The sequence below is a fragment of the Symphalangus syndactylus genome, chromosome 10 (genome assembly GCF_028878055.3).
Source record: "Symphalangus syndactylus isolate Jambi chromosome 10, NHGRI_mSymSyn1-v2.1_pri, whole genome shotgun sequence".
Taxonomy (NCBI): Eukaryota; Metazoa; Chordata; class Mammalia; order Primates; family Hylobatidae; genus Symphalangus; species Symphalangus syndactylus.
In genome coordinates this window covers 123,031,393-123,053,398 of record NC_072432.2, presented here as the reverse complement: position 1 = coordinate 123,053,398, position 22,006 = coordinate 123,031,393, and the positions used below count along the sequence as shown (strand labels likewise).

General features: G+C 41.0%; 1 protein-coding gene across 1 annotated transcript; it reads left to right on the top strand.

Moving 5' to 3' along the window:
- Nucleotides 1-578: 578 nt before the first annotated feature.
- SARAF (store-operated calcium entry associated regulatory factor) lies at nt 579-21,630 on the top strand. The gene is made up of 6 exons (XM_055295871.2): nt 579-948; nt 10,766-10,944; nt 14,717-15,134; nt 17,831-17,972; nt 18,602-18,753; nt 20,815-21,630. The coding sequence occupies exons 1-6, from the start codon at nt 846-848 to the stop codon at nt 20,838-20,840; spliced, it is 1,020 nt and encodes a 339-aa protein (XP_055151846.2). The 5' UTR covers nt 579-845; the 3' UTR covers nt 20,841-21,630.
- The last annotated feature ends 376 nt before the right edge of the window (nt 21,631-22,006 follow it).

The window sequence follows — 22,006 nt, the reverse complement described above, 5'->3', positions numbered from 1 at the left end:
CCATGCCTAAAACAGTGCCTGGTGCGCATTAGGTATTCAACATATATTCACTGAATGAATGAGTGAATGAATGAAAGAAACCCAGGCCTGCCAGACCTCGGAAGTTCAGAGAACTGTTTGGGTGGTTCTTAATTCAGACGGTATTTTCTCCTCCTGACATTTTATACGGTCTTCCGGCCTCCATGCGCAAGGAACCATGTAAAGGTTCTGAGCCTTGAAACCAGACAATATATTTCCATGCTACCTTTTGCTTGAATTTTTTCTGTATTTAGCAACCAGTCATAGAACACTGACCATGTGCCAGGCGCTATGCTAAGTGCTGAACACACAGAGCTGAATAAAGCACAGAACTTCCCTTGGTACAGTTATTGAGGTTTTAATAATACATAATTTGACTACATTTCTTAGATTTCGCGTCGTGACGTTTTCAGTCTCTCAAACTGCAGCGCCTACGCACAGAAGCTTCCCGAATCTCAGACCAGGCACAACAAAGCTGCGCGCCGCCCTCGGCCCCGCCCACACCGCGGCGCCCCGCCTTGAACCCGCCTCCAGCCGTGCCTCGCTTGGCCCTTGGTCCCGCCCACACCGCCTTGCCCCGCCCCAAGCCGCGCTGTGCTCCAGGGGCGGGGGCCCACGGCGGCCACTCACGGCGCTCCACGGCCGCAGCGTCAGTGACGTAGGGTTGGCGCACTGATCCGTTGCGGCTGCGGCTGCGGCTCTGCAGTCGTGCCGTCCCTTCGCCGCCGCCAGAGGTGGAGGTGTAGCTGCGTAGCGTCGGGCGCGCTACCGCACCCAGGTTCGGCCCGCAGGCATCTGGCAGCCCAGCGCCATCTTCGTCGAGCGCCATGGCCGCAGCCTGCGGGCCGGGAGCGGCTGGGCACTGCTTGCTTCTCGGCCTGCTTTTGTTTCTGCTGACCGCGGGCCCTGCCTTGGGCTGGAACGACCCTGGTGAGTGCTGCCGGGGTCTCAGGCGCTTCGCTCGCCCTTTTCCGCCGCCGTCAGCCGGTGCAGGCTGCCCTGCATTTCCGTGCGCCGTCTCCCCGGAGCCTGGGTGCGCGGATTCCCCATGTCTGCCCTCTTCGCTGTTCGTGCCCTCCCTGGTTCCACTGCTCTTCCCAGGCGTCTTGGGAGGCGGGTAGGGACGGCTCGAGTGGGCGCGGCGGGACGGCTGGGGATCCCTAACGTCTCCTTTCTCCCTGCCCCGGACTCCCGAAATTTGCCCACTGTCGTCTTTCTCATCTCTGAGTATGACTGGAGAGCTGGACACTCACCTGCGCATCTGCTTTGTTGTCATGGCTGCCTGATGTCATCGTGGCCGGCTGTTGTCATGGCTGCCTGTTGCTATCGCCGGCCATTGCCTGCCACTGGCAGTCTCTGAGTCACCCTTAGCGGACAGGGCTGTAGACCTCGCAGGTTGCACTCTTTTTTTTTTTTTTTTTTTGAGTCGGAGTCTCACAGTGTCGCCCCGGCTGGACTGCAATGACGTGATCTCGGCTCACTGCAACCTCCGTCTCCCGGGTTCAAGAGATTCTCCTGCCTCGGTCTCACCAGTAGCTGGAATTACAGGTGCCCGCCTGTATTTTTTGTATTTTTAGTAGAGACGGGGTTTCACTATGTTGGCCAGGCTGGTCTCGACCTCCTGACCTCGTGATCCACCCTCCTCGTCCTCCCAAAGTGCTGGGATTACAGGCGTGAGCCACCGCGTTTTTATGAGAACCGCTGCCTCTTACCTGACGATTGCAGTGAAATACATCGCGCGGCACCAGCTCTTCCCATTGGCTTTCACCGTAGAGAAGAATTTAAAAAATAATTTTCTCTTTTTTTTTTTTTGGTGATGGTACATGATAATTGGGTTCTAGGAAAGAGGTTCTTTTATGTCATCAGTACGGTATTAAAATTGTCTAAAGAATTTTCATGGGATCAGTAATATTCCGTGCAATTAATACGTATATGTCTATATACTTAGATACAGATATTGACTTTTTCCGTGTAATAAATGACGCATGCTGTTACATTGGAATTCTGTTAAAAAAAAAAAAAAAAAAAAACCATCATTTTTGGTTTGCGGAGTAAAGATGGCATGGAAAGCATATTGCCTTTGTGATTTGGTGATTGGAAATGCCTACACTGTCGAATTTAAGCAACCGGTTTATTTCTGTAATAGCCTATTTTATTCTTACATGCTGAAATGAGAGAGAAGGTGCTATTTGCAAGCACATCACGTTGAGTAGTCATTTGGTGTGGACGTTTTATTACCAAAAAATAAAAAGCCAAGTTGTATTTAAATGTCTGTACAATTTTCTTTTGTATTTCTAGAAAGTTGTGTATGAGTGGGAGACTTGATCAGAATTACAATTGAAAACCTAGAATGAAACTTTAATTTGTTGAACTTTGAATCAGTTCGTAAATAAATTTAATAAAACAAGTTTACAGTTGAAGAGTGAGAAGAACTATAAAAACTATAAAAGAAGAACGAAATTTAAATTAAAGATGAACCACTTCCTGGTTTATCTACGCTGTAAAACTATTGTTCTGGAACACAAAGTACCACAATATTTTGCAGAGTAAACTCAACTGTTTTATGTAAATTCTACTTCAAAGTTTACTTTGAGGAACTTTTTTGTTTTGTTTTGTTTTTGAGACAGTTTCGCTCTTGTCGCCCAGGCTAGAGTGCAATGGCGCGATCTCCGCTCACCGCAACCTCTGCCTCCTGGGTTCAAGTGATTTTCCTGCCTCAGCCTCCCGAGTAGCTGGGATTACAGGCATGCACCAGCATGCCCGGCACATTTTGTATTTTTAGTAGAGACAGGATTTCTCCATGTTGGTCAGGCTGGTCTTGAACTCCCAACCTCAGGTGATCCGCCCGCCTTGAACTCGCAAAGTGCTGGGATTACAGGCATGAGCCACCGCACCCAGCACTTTGAGGAACTTTTTTATGAAGATACTTTATTGACATACTCTTTATTAAGTCCTTTGCTAAAGCATTAATCAGCTCCCTAATTTATCTTTTGTTTGACTTGGATGCGTTACTTTAGCTCACATTGAGCAGTAATTTGTCTGGAAAAAAAAATAGCACCATTCTAAAGAGATTACCAATGAATTTTCAAAATTCCTTATTGAATGTAATCTTATATTAAGTTACTCTTCCGGGTGTTGGGAATATAGCAGTGAACAAAACAGTGTCTTGCCTCCAAGGACTTTACCTCTATTGGGGAGAAATAAACAGATAAACATGTAAATAGCATGCTATATTGTGAAAATTGGTATGCACCGTGTATGATAAACAGGGTAAGGAGGACATAGTGTGCGGGCAGAAGTGGAGACTTAAAAAACATACATTGGTCAGGGAAGTCACTGTTAGGGTGACATTTGACTGGAAACCTGAAGTGGGGAGGAGGAGTAAATAACCTGAAATTACTTACATCTTTAAAGGCTCATTTGGGCTGCTCTGTGGAAAACAGACCGAAGAGGGTAGGAGGGAAGCAGGGAAACCAGTGAATTAATATATATTGCTATCTATTTTAATATTGTACAGTAAGTTCTTAGAGTGGTGACCGCTTGGCCCAGGGGAGGAGCAGTGGAGAGTTGGTTAGAGTAGCTGGATTCTCTTGTCACCTGTTTTGAAGGTGGAGCTAACATGATCTTCTGAAGGATTAGATGTAGGAGTGAGAGGAGAGAAGATGAGGAGAAATCCAAGGTTTTTGTCTTGAGCAACTAGAAACATGGAGTTAACCATTTCCTGAGATGTGGAAGAATGTGGGATGATCAGGTTTAGGGGAGTTTGGTTTTGTTTATCTTGTTTGAGACCTGCCGTGGATTTCGATTTATGAGTCTGGAGTTCAGGGAGCTCCTGTGTCCCTTGACTGATGTAACTAGTGGGGTGTGGGTATTAGAATTTTGTTCTTGGACCTTAAGAATCTCTAGGGAAGAAAGATGCTATAGGATTATGGTAATGCTGTTCCATCTTAAAACTTTCAGTAATATTTATCATACCTGATCACCTGTTATGCTTCAAGTACTCTGCCAGATAATAAATTATATCTAAGCTTCACAACAAATTTCCAGGTTGATATTATTTTAATTTCGTAGGTGAGGAAACTTCTACACAGGTAAATTAAGTGCCTTGGCCAAAGTCACAGCCAGTTAGTGACACCAACTTAGTTCAGTGTTCTTTGCATTATTGAAACTCTGTTACAATAAATTCAATTTATTATTTCTGTTATTTAGTTTATTAATACAGTCTGATTTTTCTTTTTTTTTTATTAATTTTTGCATACAAAAACAATAAACATTTTCTAAAAATACATACAAACAAAAAGATGCGTATCAAACATATTAGGAAGGTTGCACATGGGAAGTCGAGGAATAGAAATGGGGGGTGGGAGTTAAAATAAATGAGAGAGGGACTTTATATGGATCAGTGATAATAACTCAATCCTCTATTTGACAAAGAAGAGGGAGAAGGAAGAGGAAGAAAAAGAAAGTGGGATAAAGGATCAGAAAGGGAAGAAAATAGAAAAAATTAGAGTATGACTCCAGGGTAGACCTGTTTTGTTGTCACTGAGTTGGTTGGTTGGTTTGTCTGTTGTATTCTTCATGTTTCGCCAAGTTGGCCAGACTGGTCTCGAACTCCTAGCCCGAAGTGATCAACCCGCCTCGCCCCCCAGAGTGCCGGGACCACAGGCGTGAGCCACCACGTCCAGCCCCCACATTGCTTCTGGCCTCCGTGGTAGACCTCCCAGACGGAGCGGCCAGGCAGAGGAGCTCCTCACTTCTACCCAGACACGGGGCGGCCGGGCAGAGGAGCTCCTCACTTCCCAGACGGAGCGGCCAGGCAGAGACGCTCCTCACTTCTTCCCAGACGATAGGTGGCCGGGCAGAGGCGCTCCTCACTTCCCAGACGATGGGTGGCCGGGCAGAGGCGCTCCTCACTTCCCAGACGATGGGTGGCCGGGCAGAGGCGCTCCTCACCTCCCAGACGATGGGTGGCCGGGCAGAGGCACTCCTCACTTCCCAGATGACAGTCTGATTTTTCTAAACCATTGAACATTTTCATTGTCTTATTTTTTATGTATGAGGAGGTAGTAGTTTGTGTTTAATGTAACATAGTTTATTTTAATATAGTTCTTGGAAATTTTAGATCTGTAGCCCGTGTGGAATTAAATTTTTATATAGCTTTAGGTGGATTTTCTTGTGGCTGCATAGTCAATTATGCCAGTGCTATTTATTAAAGAAGACATCTTTTATCCACTAAATTAAAAAGACCACTTCATCTTACTGAATTCCCACATGTGTCTCGATTTATTTCTGATCTTTCTTTTGTTTCACAATTTCCTTGTCTCTGTTCCAATTCCCTACTATTTTAATTATAATCTTTTTTTTTTTTTTGAAGTGGAGTCTCGCTCTGTCTCCCAGGCTGGAGTGCAGTGGCACGATCTTAGCTCACTGCAAGCTCCACCTCCCGGGTTCACGCCATTCTCCTGCCTCAGCCTCCCAAGCAGCTGGGACTGCAGGCGTCCGCCACCACGCCCAGCTAATTTTTTTGTATTTTTAGTAGAGACGGGGTTTCACCATGTTAGCCAGGATGGTCTCGATCTCCTGACCTCGTGATCTGTCTGCCTTGGCCTCCCAAAGTGCTGGGATTATAGGCGTGAGCCACTGTGCCCGGCTTTTTTTTTTTTTTGAGATGGAGTTTCACTCTTGTTGCCCAGGCTGGAGTGCAGTGGCAGCAATATCGGCTCACTGCAACCTCCGCCTCCTGGATTCAAGTGATTCTCCTGCCTCAGCCTCCCAAGTAGCTGGGACTACAGGCATGTGCCACCACGTCCAGCTAATTTTTGTATTATTAGTAGAGATGGGGTTTCACTGTGTTGGCCAGGCTGATCTCGAACTCCTGACCTCAGGTGATCTGCCCTCCCAAAGTGCTGGGGTTACAGGTGTGTGCCACCGTGCCTGGCCGATGATAATAATTTTGTAGTAACCTTTACTATCTGGTAAGCTATGTGTTCTTTTTAAAAAAAAAAAAAAAATTGTCCACAGGACCTTTAACATAATTTCTTTCCCCAAAAAACCCTATTGGGTTCCTGGTTGGAAGTATATTTAGGTCTCTTTATATATATATATATATTTTTTTTTTTTTTATATAGATAGGGTATTGACCTTAAGTTTATTAGATTGATTAGATTCATATTAAGTACTTGTGGGAAATACATCATAGGAGATGTTGTAACATCAGTTTGTTCCACCATTAGCAAAGCGATGGTTGGCAAACCCAGCCAGACTTTTTCCTTTAGAGTTTTTGAATACATTGCTCCGTTTTCTTTTTCTATCCTGTTGAGATATCTGAAGCTTTTCTAAGTCTTTTCTATATGGCTTGTTTTCTCCCTATTCTTCTGGCATTTTGTAGAATCTTTTTTTGTCTTCAGTGTTCTAAAATTTACTTTTTGTGTGCCTTTGTGTGGTCTGTTTCTCAGGCCTGGGTATTTGTTGGGCCCTTTCAGTATGACAACTCAAGTCCTTCAGTGTGGGAACTTTTCTTGAATTACAGCCTGGAGTTTGTCTAATCAGATTTCCTTCTTCATTCTTTCTGAAACCCTTGTTGGATTTTTAGACTTTCTGAACTGGTCCTGAACTGGTAATTCTCTTTTTTTTTCCCCCTCTTACTATCTTTTTTCTTTTCTTTCTTTTTTTTTTTTTTGAAACGGAGTCTAGCTCTGTCTCCCAGGCTGGAGTGCAGTGGCACCATCTTGGCTCACTGCAACCTCTGCTTCCCGGGTTCAAGCGATTCTCCTGCCTCAACTTCCTGAGTAGCTGGGATTACAAGTGCCTGCCACCACGCCTGGCTAATTTTTGTATTTTTAGTAGAGACGGGGTTTCACCATATTGGCCAGACTGGTCTCAAACTCCTGACCTTGTGATCCACCCGCCTCGGCCACCCAAAGTGCTGGGATTACACGCGTGAGCCACCGTGCCCGGCCTTTCTCTCCTTTATGTCTTTTTGCTCTACTGTCTTTTTTCTTTTTCCTTTTTTTTTTTTTTTTTTTTCAGATGGAGCGTTGCTCTGTCGCCAGGCTGGAGTGCAGTGGCATAATCTCGGCTCACTGCAACCTCTGTCTCCTGGGTTTAAGCAATTCTCCTGCCTCAGCCCCCCGAGTAGCTGGGACTACAGGCACGCGCCACCACGCCCAGCTAATTTTTGTATTTTTAGTAGAGCCGGGGTTTCACCATGTTCGCCAGGATGGTCTTGATCTCTTGACCTCGTGATCCGCCTGTCTCGGCCTCCCAAAGTGCAAGGATTACAGGCATGAGCCACCACGCCCAGCCTCTTTTTGCTCTACTTTCTGGAGGATTTTCTTCTAACAGTTCTGTTGTATGTATATATGTATGTATGTATGTATTTATGTTTTGTGACAGGGTCTCACTCTATCACCCAGGCTGGAGTGCATGGCTCACTGCAGCCTCGACCTCCCCAGGCTCAGGTGATTCTCCCACCTCAGCCTTCTAAGTAGCTGGGACTGCAGGTGTGTGCCACCACACCTGGCTAATGTTATAATTTTTTTGTAGATACAGGGTTTTGCCGTGTTGCTTAGGCTGGTCTTAAACTCTTGGGCTCAAGTGATCTGCCTGCCTTGGCCTCCCAAAGTGCTGGGATTACAGGCATGAGCCATTGCACCTGGCAGTTCTATTGTTTTTAATCTTGGCTGTCCTGTTTTTAATTTCCAAAAGCTCTTGTTTTTTCTCTGAGTATTCCTTTTAAAAAGATTGTTTTATTAATGCAGTCTTTTTCTTTTATCTCTCTGAGGAGATTAGAGTGTTTTTAAAAAAGTTTTCTTCTTCTGCATCGTCTCTTTTTTCCTCCTGCTTCCTTTTGTTGTTGTTTTGTCCTGGTTGCTATATTTCATGTTAGGGGCTGTTTTGTCTGTTTAATGTTACTATAACACAATACCACAGACTAGGAAATTTATTAAAAAACTAAATTCATTTCTCACAGTTCTGGAGGCTGAGAAGTTCAATATTAAGGTGCTGGCATCTGGTGAGGGCCTTCTTGCTGCGTCATCCCATGGTGGAAGGCAGAAAGGGGAGAGAGTGAGAGAGGGGAAAGGGGCCTAACTCATCCTTTTATCAGGAGTCCACTCCTGCGATAACTAATGCAGTCCTGCAAGAACAGCATTAATCTATTCATGAGGTCAGAGCCCTCTTAAAGATTCCATCTTTCAACACTGTTGCATTGGGGATTAAGTTTCCAACATGTGAACTTTGGGGGACACATTCAAACCATAGCAGGGACTTTCCTCATATTTTTAGTAATCCTTGGCTCCCTGCTCATGGTTAACTCTGGGAAACCAAAAAGCTCATTGGAAGCTATCAGTGTGCAGTTGCACTTTTGATTTTGAACTTCACAACAGGGTGACCTAGGTTGCTCTTTTTTGGAGGAAGTTCCTGATGTCAGTGTATTTAGGTACTTCTTCTTGGTTAGATTACCAAGGGAATAGTCATCTAGTCTCCCACAGAGGACAAGGGGATGGCTTTTAGCATTTTGTGCACCATGTGGGGAAGGAGAACCGTGCTTTTAGCAGTCAGAGTGCACACAGTCACTTGAGTTCCCTGTTTGGTTGTTTTTGTACCCATGCCCTTTACTATGCCAGATGGTCCCCAATGCAAATCCCTTCAGTTTTATCCTCTCCAGAGAATACATCTCCAGACAGTTTCCTTAGTGGGGAAGAGGGAGTTAGAACAGTGTGGAGTTGGGGAGAGGATCTGGGGATATGGCTTCCTCTCAAGTAGCTTTCACCCTGTAGTGTGTATTCCAGGCATCTCCCATTCCAGAGCTGCCATTTCCCGCTTTTTTTTAGGGATTCTGTTACGTACATCAGGTTGATTCTCAGTTTCCCCCCTTTGCTGTTCTGGCATTTGTCTTTCACTTAGGTCTAGTCATCTACCACTAGTCCATTTGCTTTCTCCTTCCAAAATTCTGCTGTCATCTCTTTGGTTTTACCTGACCACAGTCATTCACATCATCAAAACAATGTATTTATTATAGTTTTAGTAGAATTTTCGGAGGCTGCAAATTCTGCTAATTTGACAGGGTGAATATAGGGAATTGGGTACTCACAAAATGGTAGAAAGCGATGCCTATTACATCTGCCACATTGAAAAATAGATTGCTCATGTCAAGCTTCACGACAGCCAGGAAGCTGATTAGAGGATACTATGAGTTTGAAAACTCATGGTCTCCATGCCTGTGTTTACTAGCTGAAGGACAGAGCACTGTATAAGTCTAGGGTCTGCTTTCCAGATTTTGCTCGAGTCCCTCTGGTTAGCAGAACTGAAATTGCTTTTGGCAACTATAGCTGCAAGAGGTTTTGGGATTCCTTTTGCTTTGCAGGAAGGCACACCTGTCTGAGGGTGAAGTGGATGTTGACTGAGCCAATCCACACCATCTTCCATCAATAATCCACAACATGATAAATAGGAAGACTTTGTCCTTATTTTCCAATAATGCATAGAAATTCATTTTTTTTTTTGAGATGGAGTTTCATTCTTGTTGCCTAGGCTGGAGTGCAATGATGTGATCTTGGTTCACTGCAACCTCCTCCTCCCAGGTTCAAGCGATTCTCCCGCCTCAGCCTCCCAAGTAGCTGGGATTACAGGCATGTGCCACCACTCCTGGCTAATTTTGTATATTTAGTAGAGATGGGGTTTCGCCGTGTTGGCCAGGCTGGTCTCGAACTCCTCACCTCAGGTGATCCACCTGCCTCAGCCTCCCAAAGTGAGTGAGATTACAGATGTGAGCCACCACACCCAACCTAGAAATTCATTTTTGCACATGAATGCCAGACATAATTTTATTGTTTTGACTCCTCCTTTCAAAGTCTCTTGTCAGTATGTTTTAAATTTTTTAGTTTGTGAAATAGTTTAAATAGTTTTGATTTTTAAAATTGTGAAATACCTAAAGTATTTAAACATACAGAAGTGTACAATGAACCTACATGTAGTCATCACCCAGTTTTATTGAATCTTTACATTTTGCAATATTTGCTACAAATCCCCCGCTCCCAGTAATAAAACATTAGGAATAGAGCTAAAATCTCTTTCCTTTCTCTCTCCCTAGACTAGCTACTTATTTGAATTTGGTGTTAAATCCTTCCCATACATGTTTTCATGTTGTTATTATATACGTATATAGACATTAACTATGTAGTACTGTTTTGCCTTTTTTAAAGGTTTATGTAAAGCTATCATACAAAACATTCTGCAACTTGTATTTTGTTTAAAATGTTTTTGCCTTCTATCTAGTTTGATACATAAATTCTAGTTCACTGATTTTAACTGCTATGTAATATTCCAGTGTAATAGAATATGTTAATCTCTTCATCTGTTGATGGACATTTAAAGCATTAAATGTGCTTCAGGAACATGCTTGTATTTTTGCCATTTTAATTAACCACTATTATTATTACACAGTAGTACAGTGTTTCAGGTTAATGAACTTCTTGTTCTTTTGATTTAGCAAAAATGATGTACAACTTGTGCTGTAGAAGCATCTGGCCTGAAATGCAGGGAGATCTTAAAAGTGTGACCTTCTGAATTTTGCTCAGAAGGCCTGAATGTTGTTGGGATAGCTTTGAGAAATAGATTCATCCTCTCTTAGCCATCCTCAGAAGGCAAGAAAGGCATTTCCTACGACGAGAGTTTCATTAGGATGAACCTTTCTTTCTCTGGCACGATACTTACTTTCTGTTCCTCTGTTTTCTTGCTGTTTCAGACAGAATGTTGCTGCGGGATGTAAAGGCTCTTACCCTCCACTATGACCGCTATACCACCTCCCGCAGGCTGGATCCCATCCCACAGTTGAAGTGTGTTGGAGGCACAGCTGGTTGTGATTCTTATACCCCAAAAGTCATACAGTGTCAGAACAAAGGCTGGGATGGGTATGATGTACAGGTAATATCCACTACAGTGATGGCTGTCTAAATGGGGTTTTTATTCAGTAAATTGTTTATTGGGACATTATTCAGTATTTTGAGGGAGTACCTACAGAAATCTCAGATCAGCCTAAAATATGTAGGTAAATCACTCTTCCTGTGGAAGAAATGGACTCCAAAAGAAATGAACTGATTTTAAAGCCTGAAAATACTCATTTAAGTTTTTGTACCGTGACCTCCTTCTAAGATATTTGTAAATTTTCACAACTTTTTATATACTTGAGGGTGAGGGATAGGGGATCTCTTATGGTTGTCATTTTCCTGTCATTCCTCAAAGAATACCAACCTACCCTTAAGACAAAGTTAAGATAATTAGGAATTATAGATTGTAAATAGTAGGGGTTCATATATCTCTATTGTGCTTTTAGCACTTGATTTTAAAATTGTCTTAGAACTGAGGGTGGTTACTTTTGAATGGAAGCATTTCAGCAGGTTTCATTTATTGCCTTTGGGACGCTGGTGTTTTGTATATGAGCAGAGCATCTCCTTGAAGTTCCAAAACTGAATATGCTTTAGATATAGATTTTATTAAATGAATTCAGTTTAAATCACTAGTTACATATTTCTACTTTGTATTCTGACTGCTTTCAAAAGGGATTTAAGACGACTGGTCACAAGGCAAGAAACTTGTGTTAACGATTTCCCCTCTCCATGTCTTGTTTGATACAACCTTTATGCATGGTCTTTGCAATTCAGAGAGGAAGTTGATGTGTACTGGGTGATACTTACTTCACAATATTTTCCCCCAGTACTGCTAAGTTGAATCATAGAATTCTCTGGGTTATAGCGGAAGTCTTACTCCCACTTTACTTACGACTTTTAGAGTCTTGATGGGAAAAAAAGGCAGTAACAGTGATGTCATTCATTAAACATGTATTAATTGCAATATACAAAAATGAATAAGGTAGAATGAAGAAACTCTCTCACTAGTAGAAGAGATAAGACAGGCACTCAGATTACATGTAGGTCCCAACACAACATTATAAAGTCACGTCTGGTTGGAGTCATTGGGACTTAAAGGATGAGGAATTTGTGTTGTGTTAGGAAGGAATGATAACATTTTTAGAGAGGAAAGGCTAGAGAAGGGAATAGCATGAGCAAAGGAGTGTTGAGCATATCATACATTGGCTTATGTTTAGTAGCAGGAGAGAGGCCATTTAGAAACTCCTTCTATTCCAAGAGATGAAATTTAAATACAGCACTTAGAAGCTACTTGTAGTACGCACAGTTAAGGAAGTGGTAGTTAACATGAAATACCAATACAAGTTTAGCTTGTTATAGTTACCTAAATCAACAAACTTACAAATCTTCCTCCAAATAAAATTATTTTAAAAACAGTGTAGTAACAGCAACAAAAGAAAAACTGCATCTTATCCAAATGAAAAACTTTTGACCATCAAAGGGCATCATCAAGAAAGTGAAAAGACAACCTACAGAATGGGAGGAAGCTTAGCAAATCATAATTGGTGAGGGACTTGTATTTAGAATATAAAATAACTCTTACAACTCAGTAAGAAAACAACCAAGTTAAAAATGGCAGAGCATCTGAATAGATATTTCTACAAGGAAGATATATAAGTAACAAATAAGCACATGAAAAATGTTCCTTATTATTAGCCATCAGAGAAATGCAAATCAAAGCCACAGTAAGATACCACTTCACACTCAGTAGGAAGGCTATAATAAAAAAGATAACAAGGCTGGTGAGGATGTCGAGAAATTGGAACCCTTATACACTGCTGTTGGGAATGTAAAATGGTCCAGCTGCTTTGGAAAATTGGCAGTTCCTCAAAAGTTTAAATGTAGAGTTACCATGTATGCCTCAGTCATTCCACTCCAAGGTATATACACCCAAGAGAATTGAAAACACATGTCCACACAAAAACTTGCATACAAATGTACATAGCAGCATTATTCATAATAGCCAAAAAGTAGAAACAATTCAAATGTCCATTACTAATGAATGATAAATAAAAGGTGGTATATCCATGCAAAGAAATATTATTTAGCCATAAAAAAGTGAAATACCAATGCATGCTACAACGTGGATGAATCTTGAAAATGTTATGCTAAGTGAAAGAAGCCAGTCACAGAAGACCACATATTTTATTATTACATTCCTGTGAACTGTCCAGTTAGGGAAATCCATATAGACAGAAAGTTGGTTGGGAGGTGTGCGGGGGGAGAATGGAGAGTGACTGCTAATAGGTACAAGATTTCTTTGGGGTGATGAAAATATTCTAAAATTGATTGTGGTGACAGTAGCACAACTGTGAATATACTAAAACCATTGAAATGAGTGAATTGTATGGTATGTGTGAATTATATTTCAATAAGGCTGTTATAAATGAAGTAAAATAGTGTGTCTGAACTTGACAGAGGAAAATAATTTGTACAAAAATTTGCAGAAGGGCAACAGAACCAATTAAATCTACTTTAGCTTGTATCTTTTTCTTATTTTTTTGAGACGGAGTCTCCCTCTGTCGCCCAGTCTGGAGTACAGTGACATGATCTTGGCTCACTGCAACATCTGCCTCCGGGTTCAAGTCATTCTCCTGCCTCAGCCTCTATTTTTGAAGTAGCTGGGATTACAGGCGCCCACCACCATGCGCCCACCACCATGCCCCTCATTTTTGCATTTTTAGTAGAGATGGGGTTTTGCCATTTTGGCCAAGCTGTTCTTGAACTCCTGACCTCAGGTGATCCACCCACCTTGGCCTCCCAAAGTGCTGGGATTACAAGCATGAACCACCACGCCCAGCCTTTAGCTTGTATCTTAAGAGTTAAAGAAGCATATTGCCTTTTCACCACAAAATATAGAATGTAGACCAAACTTCGGCATATATTTTTTTAAGGTGGACATTTTTGGGGCTAGCCTGGGTTCTTTTTGCATTTTTCTAAATATATTTAAAAAATACAAGAGAATTACATAGAATTGGACCCTGGAAAGTTAGTCCATGGTTTTATAAAATTTATGTAGAAAAGTTTTTTTCTCTGAAGGTTATGTAATATCTCTGTTGCTTTGTGTAGCTACCAGACATTCATATATGATGCTGTTTTGAGCCTTAATATCTTTTAAGAAATCTGTATTTTTAAAGAAAGCATCTTAACAGTGGCAAAAAGTTGACATTTTGGCAGTTTGCTTAAATTTTATAAATTGTAGAATACTTAATATGTTCAGATGGATATATAACATGTATATGTAAAGAATAAAGCATAGTAATAAAACGAATACTCATATACCCACTATCGAGCCCACCATTATCTTTGAAGCCCCTCATTTTCCCTCCCTTAGACATGAATACTTACCGTTGTGAATTTTGCAGATCATTTTGCAATTTTATGACAGATATATAGCCCAAGTAACATTTTTCTTTTTTTTTGAGACGGTGTCTTGCTCTGTTGCCCAGGCTAGAGTGCAGTGGCACGATCTCAGCTCACTGCAACCTCCGCCTCCCGGGTTCAAGTGATTCTCCTGCCTCAGCCTCCTTAGTAGCTGGGATTATAGGCGCCTGCCACTGCGCCTGGCTAATTTTTGTATTTTTAGTAGAGATGGGGTTTCACCATCTTGGCCAGGCGGGTCTCGAACTCTTGACCGCGTGATCCACCCTCCTCGGCCTCCCAAAGTGCTGAGATTACAGGTGTGAGCCACCGCGCCCGGCCTCCAAGTAACATATATTAAATGAAAAAAATGTTTGTTTCTAATAGTCTGTTTTTATTTTTCTTCACAGTGGGAATGTAAGACGGACTTAGATATTGCATACAAATTTGGAAAAACTGTGGTGAGCTGTGAAGGCTATGAGTCCTCTGAAGACCAGTATGTACTAAGAGGTTCTTGTGGCTTGGAGTACAATTTAGATTATACGGAACTTGGCCTGCAGAAACTGAAGGAGTCTGGAAAGCAGCACGGCTTTGCCTCTTTTTCTGATTATTATAATAAGTGGTACTCGTCGGATTCCTGTAACATGAGTGGATTGATTACCATCGTGGTGCTCCTTGGGATCGCCTTTGTAGTCTATAAGCTGTTCCTGAGTGACGGGCAGTATTCTCCTCCACCGTACTCTGAGTATCCTCCATTTTCCCACCGTTACCAGAGATTCACCAACTCAGCAGGACCTCCTCCCCCAGGCTTTAAGTCTGAGTTCACAGGTATATTTCCCTCGCAGTGGCCATAAATAGGGCGGGTGTGAGGTTAGTGCATCCTGTGCTTGGTTCTGAAATAGAAAATCGTTGCATTGGGAGACCAAAGGAGGTTTGTCTTCTCATTTTGTTTTTCACTTTCAACTTCTTTTACCTCTTCTGTTCAGCTCTCTCCCAAGGTATATTGTGTTGCTATGTTAATGCCTGATTGGCCGGGCGCGGTGGCTCACGCCTGTAATCCCAGCACTTTGGGAGACCGGAGTGGGCAGATCACTTGAGGTCGGGAGTTTGAGACCAGCCTGGCCAAGATGGTAAAACGCCGTCTCTTACTAAAAATACAAAAATTAGCCGGGTGTTGTGGCGGGCACCTGTAATTCCAGCTGCTTGGGAGACTGAGGCATGAGAATCACTTGAACCCAGGAGGTGGACGTTGCAGTGAGCAGAGATCGCGCCACTGCACTCCAGGCTGAGTGACAGAGTGAGACCCTGTCTCAAAAAAAAAAAAAAAAAAAAATGCCTGATTAAATTATAGGTGCTCTTAATCAGAGAAACTTGATCAACTTTGCTAATAATCATTTGCTCTTACCCGTCTCACACTATACATAAAAATTAATTCTTTAAGTATTATAAATCTGAACGTAAAAGGTGAAACAATTAAGTTTCCAGAATAAAACATAGGAGAATATTTGTTATGACCTTAGGATAGGTAAAGATTTCTTAAACAGAACATAAAAAGTACTAGCCATGAAAGAAAACATGGATAAATTAGACTTTATTTAAATTAAGAACATCTAATCATCAAAAGGCATTATTAGGAGAGTGAAAAGGCAAGCTACAGACTGGGAAAAATTTATAAAACATATTTCCGGCATATATATGTGTCTAGAACATAAAATGAACTCCTGTAAATCTGAGCAACAGGCAGACAAGCCCTCCAAAGAGGACTTGAATGGCCATTTTATAATAAGAGAAGACATCTACTTCACCAGTCCCCAGCCTTTTTGGCACCAGGGACCAGTTTTGTGGAAGACAATTTTTCCACGGACTAGGGGGGTTGGGGTGGGGTGGGGTGGGGAGAGAAGGTTTTGGGATGATTCAAGCATATTACATTTATTGTGTACTTTATTTATGTTGTTATTACATTGTAATATATAATGAAATAACAACTCATGTAATGTAGAATCAGAGGGAACCCTGAGCTTGTTTTCCTGCAACTGGATGGTCCCATCTGGGGGTGATGGGACACAGTGACAGATCATCAGGCATTAGATTCTCATAAGGAGCATGCAACCTAGATCCCTCGCATGTGCAGTTCACAGTAGGGTTTGTGCTCCTATGAGAATCTAATGCTGCTGCTGATCTGACAGGAGGCCGAGCTCAGGTAGTAATGCAAGTGATGGGGGAGTGGCTTTAAATAGAGATGAAGCTTCAGTCGCTTGCCTGCTGCTCACCTCCTGCTGTGTGGCTCAGTTCCTAACAGGCTATGGACCAGTACTGGGGTCCCAACCCATGATTTACATGGTCAATAGAAATAAGAAAAGGTGCTTAGCATCATTAGTCTTCAGAGAAATGCTGATGAAAACCACAGGGAGATTATTTTTAATCTCCATAACCACCATAATGGCTAACATTAAAAAGACAGAGTACCAAGTATGGGCAAGGATGTAGAGTGACTGGAACTTTCATACTTTGCTGGTAGGAGTTAAAATGGTAAAACAACCCAAACATATGCATACCCAATTCTATTCCTACATAAATACCTGGGAGAAGTGAATGCATGGTGCACCAAGAAAGATGCACAGGAATGTTCATAGCAGTTTTATTTATAACTGCCAAAAAATGGAGGTGGAATATCCATAAACATTAGAATGGGACTGTGTAAATTTTTCACACGGTGGAAGACACATGAGTTAAGAAAAAAACTGATAATGCAATGGTAGGATTGACTCCCATAGACATAATGATGTGCCAGACACAGAATACATACTTTGTGATCCTGTTTAGAAAAAGTTCATGAATGGACAGAATTAAAGTATGGTAAGAGAAGTCAAAGTAGTGCTGATCTCTGACATAGATGGGAATCTATTAGGAGTTGTCATGAGGGAGCCTTCTGGGGTGCCAGAAATGGTTATTGGTGTGGGTGGTGGTTACATGGATAGGTACATATGTACAAATTTGTTGTGCCATACGTGTAAGATTAGCACACTTTCTTATATATATGTATACATCAGTTAAAACTTCCTCTGAGCAGAAGATACTTTTTGGGTCCCTTTGAGATCTGACTTCCCAACTGACAGAAATAAATATCTGGCTGCCTCTCCTTGGATTCCTCGGTTAGAGACTGAGGCACAGCTCTCATATGGAGCTCTTAGGGACTCCACTTAGAGTTTGTACTGCAGAGAGAAAGTAACCCTGAAAAGTGGGGTGATTTTCTAGTAGCCGATTGAGCAGGGCAGATGTCATTTTATAGCAAGACCCTCCCCAGTCCCAAAATCTATCTCCTCCCATATCTGTGGGAAATGCTCTCCTTCATTATAAACCAGTATTTTACAAATACTTTTTTGAATACAACTTGTTAATAACTTGATGCCTGAGTATTATTAATAATTCAGTACAGATGAAATAATTGAAATGTTATATTATCTTTGCTTTTGTCGACTGTCATGTTTAAGTGACGATACATAATAAATCATTTTTATTTTAAGGACCGCAGAATACTGGCCATGGTGCAACTTCTGGTTTTGGCAGTGCTTTTACAGGACAACAAGGATATGAAAATTCAGGACCAGGGTTCTGGACTGGCTTGGGAACTGGTGGAATACTAGGATATTTGTTTGGCAGCAATAGGTAAGCTTTTTGCATTGATTGCACTTCCTCTTTAATTCAAGAGGCTTGTTTTGCTTACAGTTTAACTGCATTTAGTTTTGCTAAGGAAAATAAATTGTGACATTAGCCTATTAAATAAGATCTCTGGGAAGGGGGAAGGTACACTATATGTGTTTTGATTACTATTGTGTAATTTTCTTTCATTGTGTTTCTTCCTATTTCACCCTCATAGATATTATGAGATAAGAAAAAGACTGTTTAGTTGACATCTGAGAAAATAAGGCAGGAAAGAATACAGCATTTGGGGAACACTTAGTCTGGTTTGGTAGGAGAATGATAAAAGTAAGGCTGGAAAGAGCTTGGGGCCAGATTTTGGAATATGAAGTATTAATGGTAGTTTAAGTTTAGATTTTATTTGAGTGCAAATGCAGAAAGAGCATTGACTCCCTGTCACTTTTCCCCTATAGCAATGATGATAATAACGGCAGAAATATGAAACGGTTTTTATTTCATGTTAACTCTGATATACCAGAACATTCAGGAAAAAATACTTGATAAAGATACTTTTTTCTGACAGTTTAGGAACAGGAAGGTATTTAAAAATTACAGCCACAAGAAAAAATGCCTAACCTACTTTTATCCCTTTAAAGAGCTGCAACACCCTTCTCAGACTCGTGGTACTACCCGTCCTATCCTCCCTCCTACCCTGGCACATGGAATAGGGCTTACTCACCCCTTCGTGGAGGCTTGGCCAGCTATTCGGCATGTTCAAACTCAGATACGAAAACCAGAACTGCATCAGGTAAGAGCAAAAAATACAAGTTCCCTTTACCTAGGAGTAAAGTACAGAAATAGTTTGGGAACTTTAGAAGATGATTATCTATTTAGCAGCCATGGTTTTATTTGGTGTACCTACCAAAAATATTAATAGCACAATTAACTGAGATCCCACTTCTAAACATTCTTTAAAAAACAAACAGGGTAGGCTTAGCTCTACCATAGACCAAGGTTTTAACTTGAACCTTACTGGATGCTAGCTTCCACATATATTTAATTCTGTGATCTCTAGAGATCCTTTAAGTTCTAAACTAGACTTTTCTAAGTAGAAGCTTAAAATTAAAATTCAGTAGCATTCAAAAAAGATATTGAGGTATACTTTAATTTTCAAAAATATGATTATAATGTTTATTGGAATGCTCAGAGGATATTTTGTAAAAAGCAAAGATATAAAAAAACAAAGGAATAACTGGATTAAACATCAAGCCTAAATGGCAGAAAATGGGAGCTGCTGGGTAAGGAGGCCATGAGAGATTGCTCTGGAGTAGATTTGTCTTTCAGGAGAAGGAAGTTACAGAACAATGATTAATTCTTGAAATTGATAGAAAAATATATTTAAATATGTTTTAAAATGTGAGTAGAATTCTCATAATGCTGGTTTGGATATACATTGATACATTCAATTAAAAAAACTGGTACTACCTCCTAAAATTGAACCTATGCATACCTAGGACAGAGCAGTTTTGCTGTCAAGATACATCGCCACAGAAATGCATACACTTGTATGCTGGCAGATAAGCACAAGACTGTTCATAGCATCCCTATTCATAATTGCCCAAAACTGGAAACAGTCCACGTATCCATCAGCAGTAAAATGGATGAATAAATTGAGTTATGTTTGCTGTATTGCAGTGGGTTACTGTGCAACTAAGAAAATAAGCAGTTGTGTGCAATAACATAGATAGATCTACCAAATATAAAGAAGCCAGACACAAAAGAATATATACACTATGATGATAGCAGTTACATTTTATAAAATACACATGCAAAAACAGGCAAAACTAATCTATGGTGTTACAGTATGAGATAGCGGGTACTTCTGGGGAGAAAAAAAGAAGTTGGGAGAATATATAAAAATATGACTAGGTAAGGCCAGGCACGGTGGCTCACACCTGTAATCCCAGCACTTTGGGAAGCCGAGATAGGTGGATCACCTGAGGTCAGGAGTTCGAGACCGGCCTGCCCAACATGGTGAAACCCCGTCTCTGCTAAAAATACAAAAATTAGCTGGGTGTAGTGGCACATGCTGGTAATCCCAGCTATTTGGGAGGCTGAGGCAGGAGAATCGCTTGAATCCGGGAGGCAGAGGTTGCAGTGAGCCAAGATTGCGCCATTAGACTCCAGCCTGGGCAACAAGAGCAAAACTCTGTTTCAAAATAAAAAAAAAAAAAAAATAAATAAATATATATACGGCTAGGTAAGACATCAAGACAGAAAAAAATTCATTCTCGATGGAAAGAAGACTTGCAAAAAATCATGACTATGAACTAGAAATGTATGGGAATTATATGAAAGAAAATCATAAAAACCAAATAATGTAAACCTGAAAATAACTGAGAGACTTTCTAGATAGGAAGACTTGTCATCCGGTAGCCTGTGTGTGTGTACACAGTGTCTTAAGTAATGCTTAACCATCTAAAGTCCATAACCCTCCCCACATTACGTCTCTTACCACTGGAGTTGTGAGAGGTAGCAGGGCATGGCTTATGCGCCACTGGCCTCTGTCTTTTTGGCTTAGACTTTGAGTATTACCTGTACCATGGTGGCTCCACTATAGAATGTATCCTCTTTTTTGGGGTCCTGTCATTCCCAGCAACCATGTGTGAGTGTAGTAAGCTCAATGATTGGGAAAGTTGCTGTAGGAGGCGATGCACTGTCCTGCTCAGCCCAGTTCCACCTAGTGGCTCACTCTCCTTTCCTCCTATCTCATTCATTTGCTAACAATAAACATCTATGACTTGTAATTTTATAAGCAATTCTAATGCATTTTTAAAAACTAATGTAAATTTTACCCCTCTCATTCTAGGATATGGTGGTACCAGGAGACGATAAAGTAGAAAGTTGGAGTCAAACATTGGATGCAGAAATGTTGGATTTTTCGTCACTTTCTCTTTAGAAAAAGCGCTACCTGTTAACAATTGGGAAAAGGGGATATTCAAAAGTTCTGTGGTGTTTTGTCCCGTATAGCTTTTTGTATTCTATTATTTGAGGCTAAAAGTTGATGTGTGACAAAATACTTACGTGTTGTATGTCAGTGTAACATGCAGATACATATTGCAGTTTTTGAAAGTGATCATTACTGTGGAATGCTAAAAATACATTAATTTCTAAAACCTGTGATGCCCTAAGAAGCATTAAGAATGAAGGTGTCGTACTAATAGAAACTAAGTACAGAAAATTTCAGTCTTAAGTGGTTGTAGCTGATGAGTTATTACCTCATAGAGACTATGATATTCTATTTGGTATATTATTTGATGTTTGCTGTTCTTCAGACATTTAAATCAAACTTTGGACTAATTATGCTAATTTGTGAGTTTTGATCACTTTTGGGCTCTGAAGCTTTGAATCATTCAGTGGTGGTGATGGCCTTCTGGTAAGTGAATATTACCTTCTATAGGAAAAGGTAGAAAATAAGCATCTGGAAGGTTGTTGTGAATAACTGTGCTGGCAAAAATGCTTTAAACCTCTGTATTCAGTTCATAAGAGGTAAAGGTCAAATTTTTCAACAAAAGACTTTTAATAACAAAAGCATGCAGTTCTCTGTGGAATCTCAAATATTGTTGTAATAGTCTGTTTCAATCTTAAAAAGAATCAATAAAAACAAACAAGGGGTTTAGTCTCATTCTATTAGCCTAGGCACAAATAAATGTTACTTTCTGTTTTTTTAAACCCTTTTTCCCAAAGGGGAAAGTTCATGCAGAAGTTCTGTCTCCCTAAACAATAATTTTATGTGGTAGTCATACCTTAGTCTTTTGGTAAATGTTTTCAAAAAGTAATTTAGAAATGGTGTGGAAGCCTCTGCCAAAAAATAGCTTTTGAAGAAAATAATTAAATCTCCAAGGCTCCCAACCCATCAGAGATTGCATGGTTACACTTAGTTAAGCTTCATAACCTCAAAGCCCCGTTTTATATCCTATGTGTTTAATGATTTTTGCCATTTAAAACTGCAGTTACTTTTCACCAACCAATAGGAACCAATTTAAAACAAACCCTTATTA

Excerpts from the sequence above, each read along its gene's own strand:
- SARAF (XM_055295871.2), top strand. The coding sequence starts at position 846 with ATGGCCGCAGCCTGCGGGCCGGGAGCGGCTGGGCACTGCTTGCTTCTC. Across the intron at positions 17,973-18,601 it reads TATTTGTTTGGCAGCAATAG|AGCTGCAACACCCTTCTCAG; the intron begins GTAAGCTTTTTG and ends ATCCCTTTAAAG. Across the intron at positions 18,754-20,814 it reads GAAAACCAGAACTGCATCAG|GATATGGTGGTACCAGGAGA; the intron begins GTAAGAGCAAAA and ends CTCTCATTCTAG.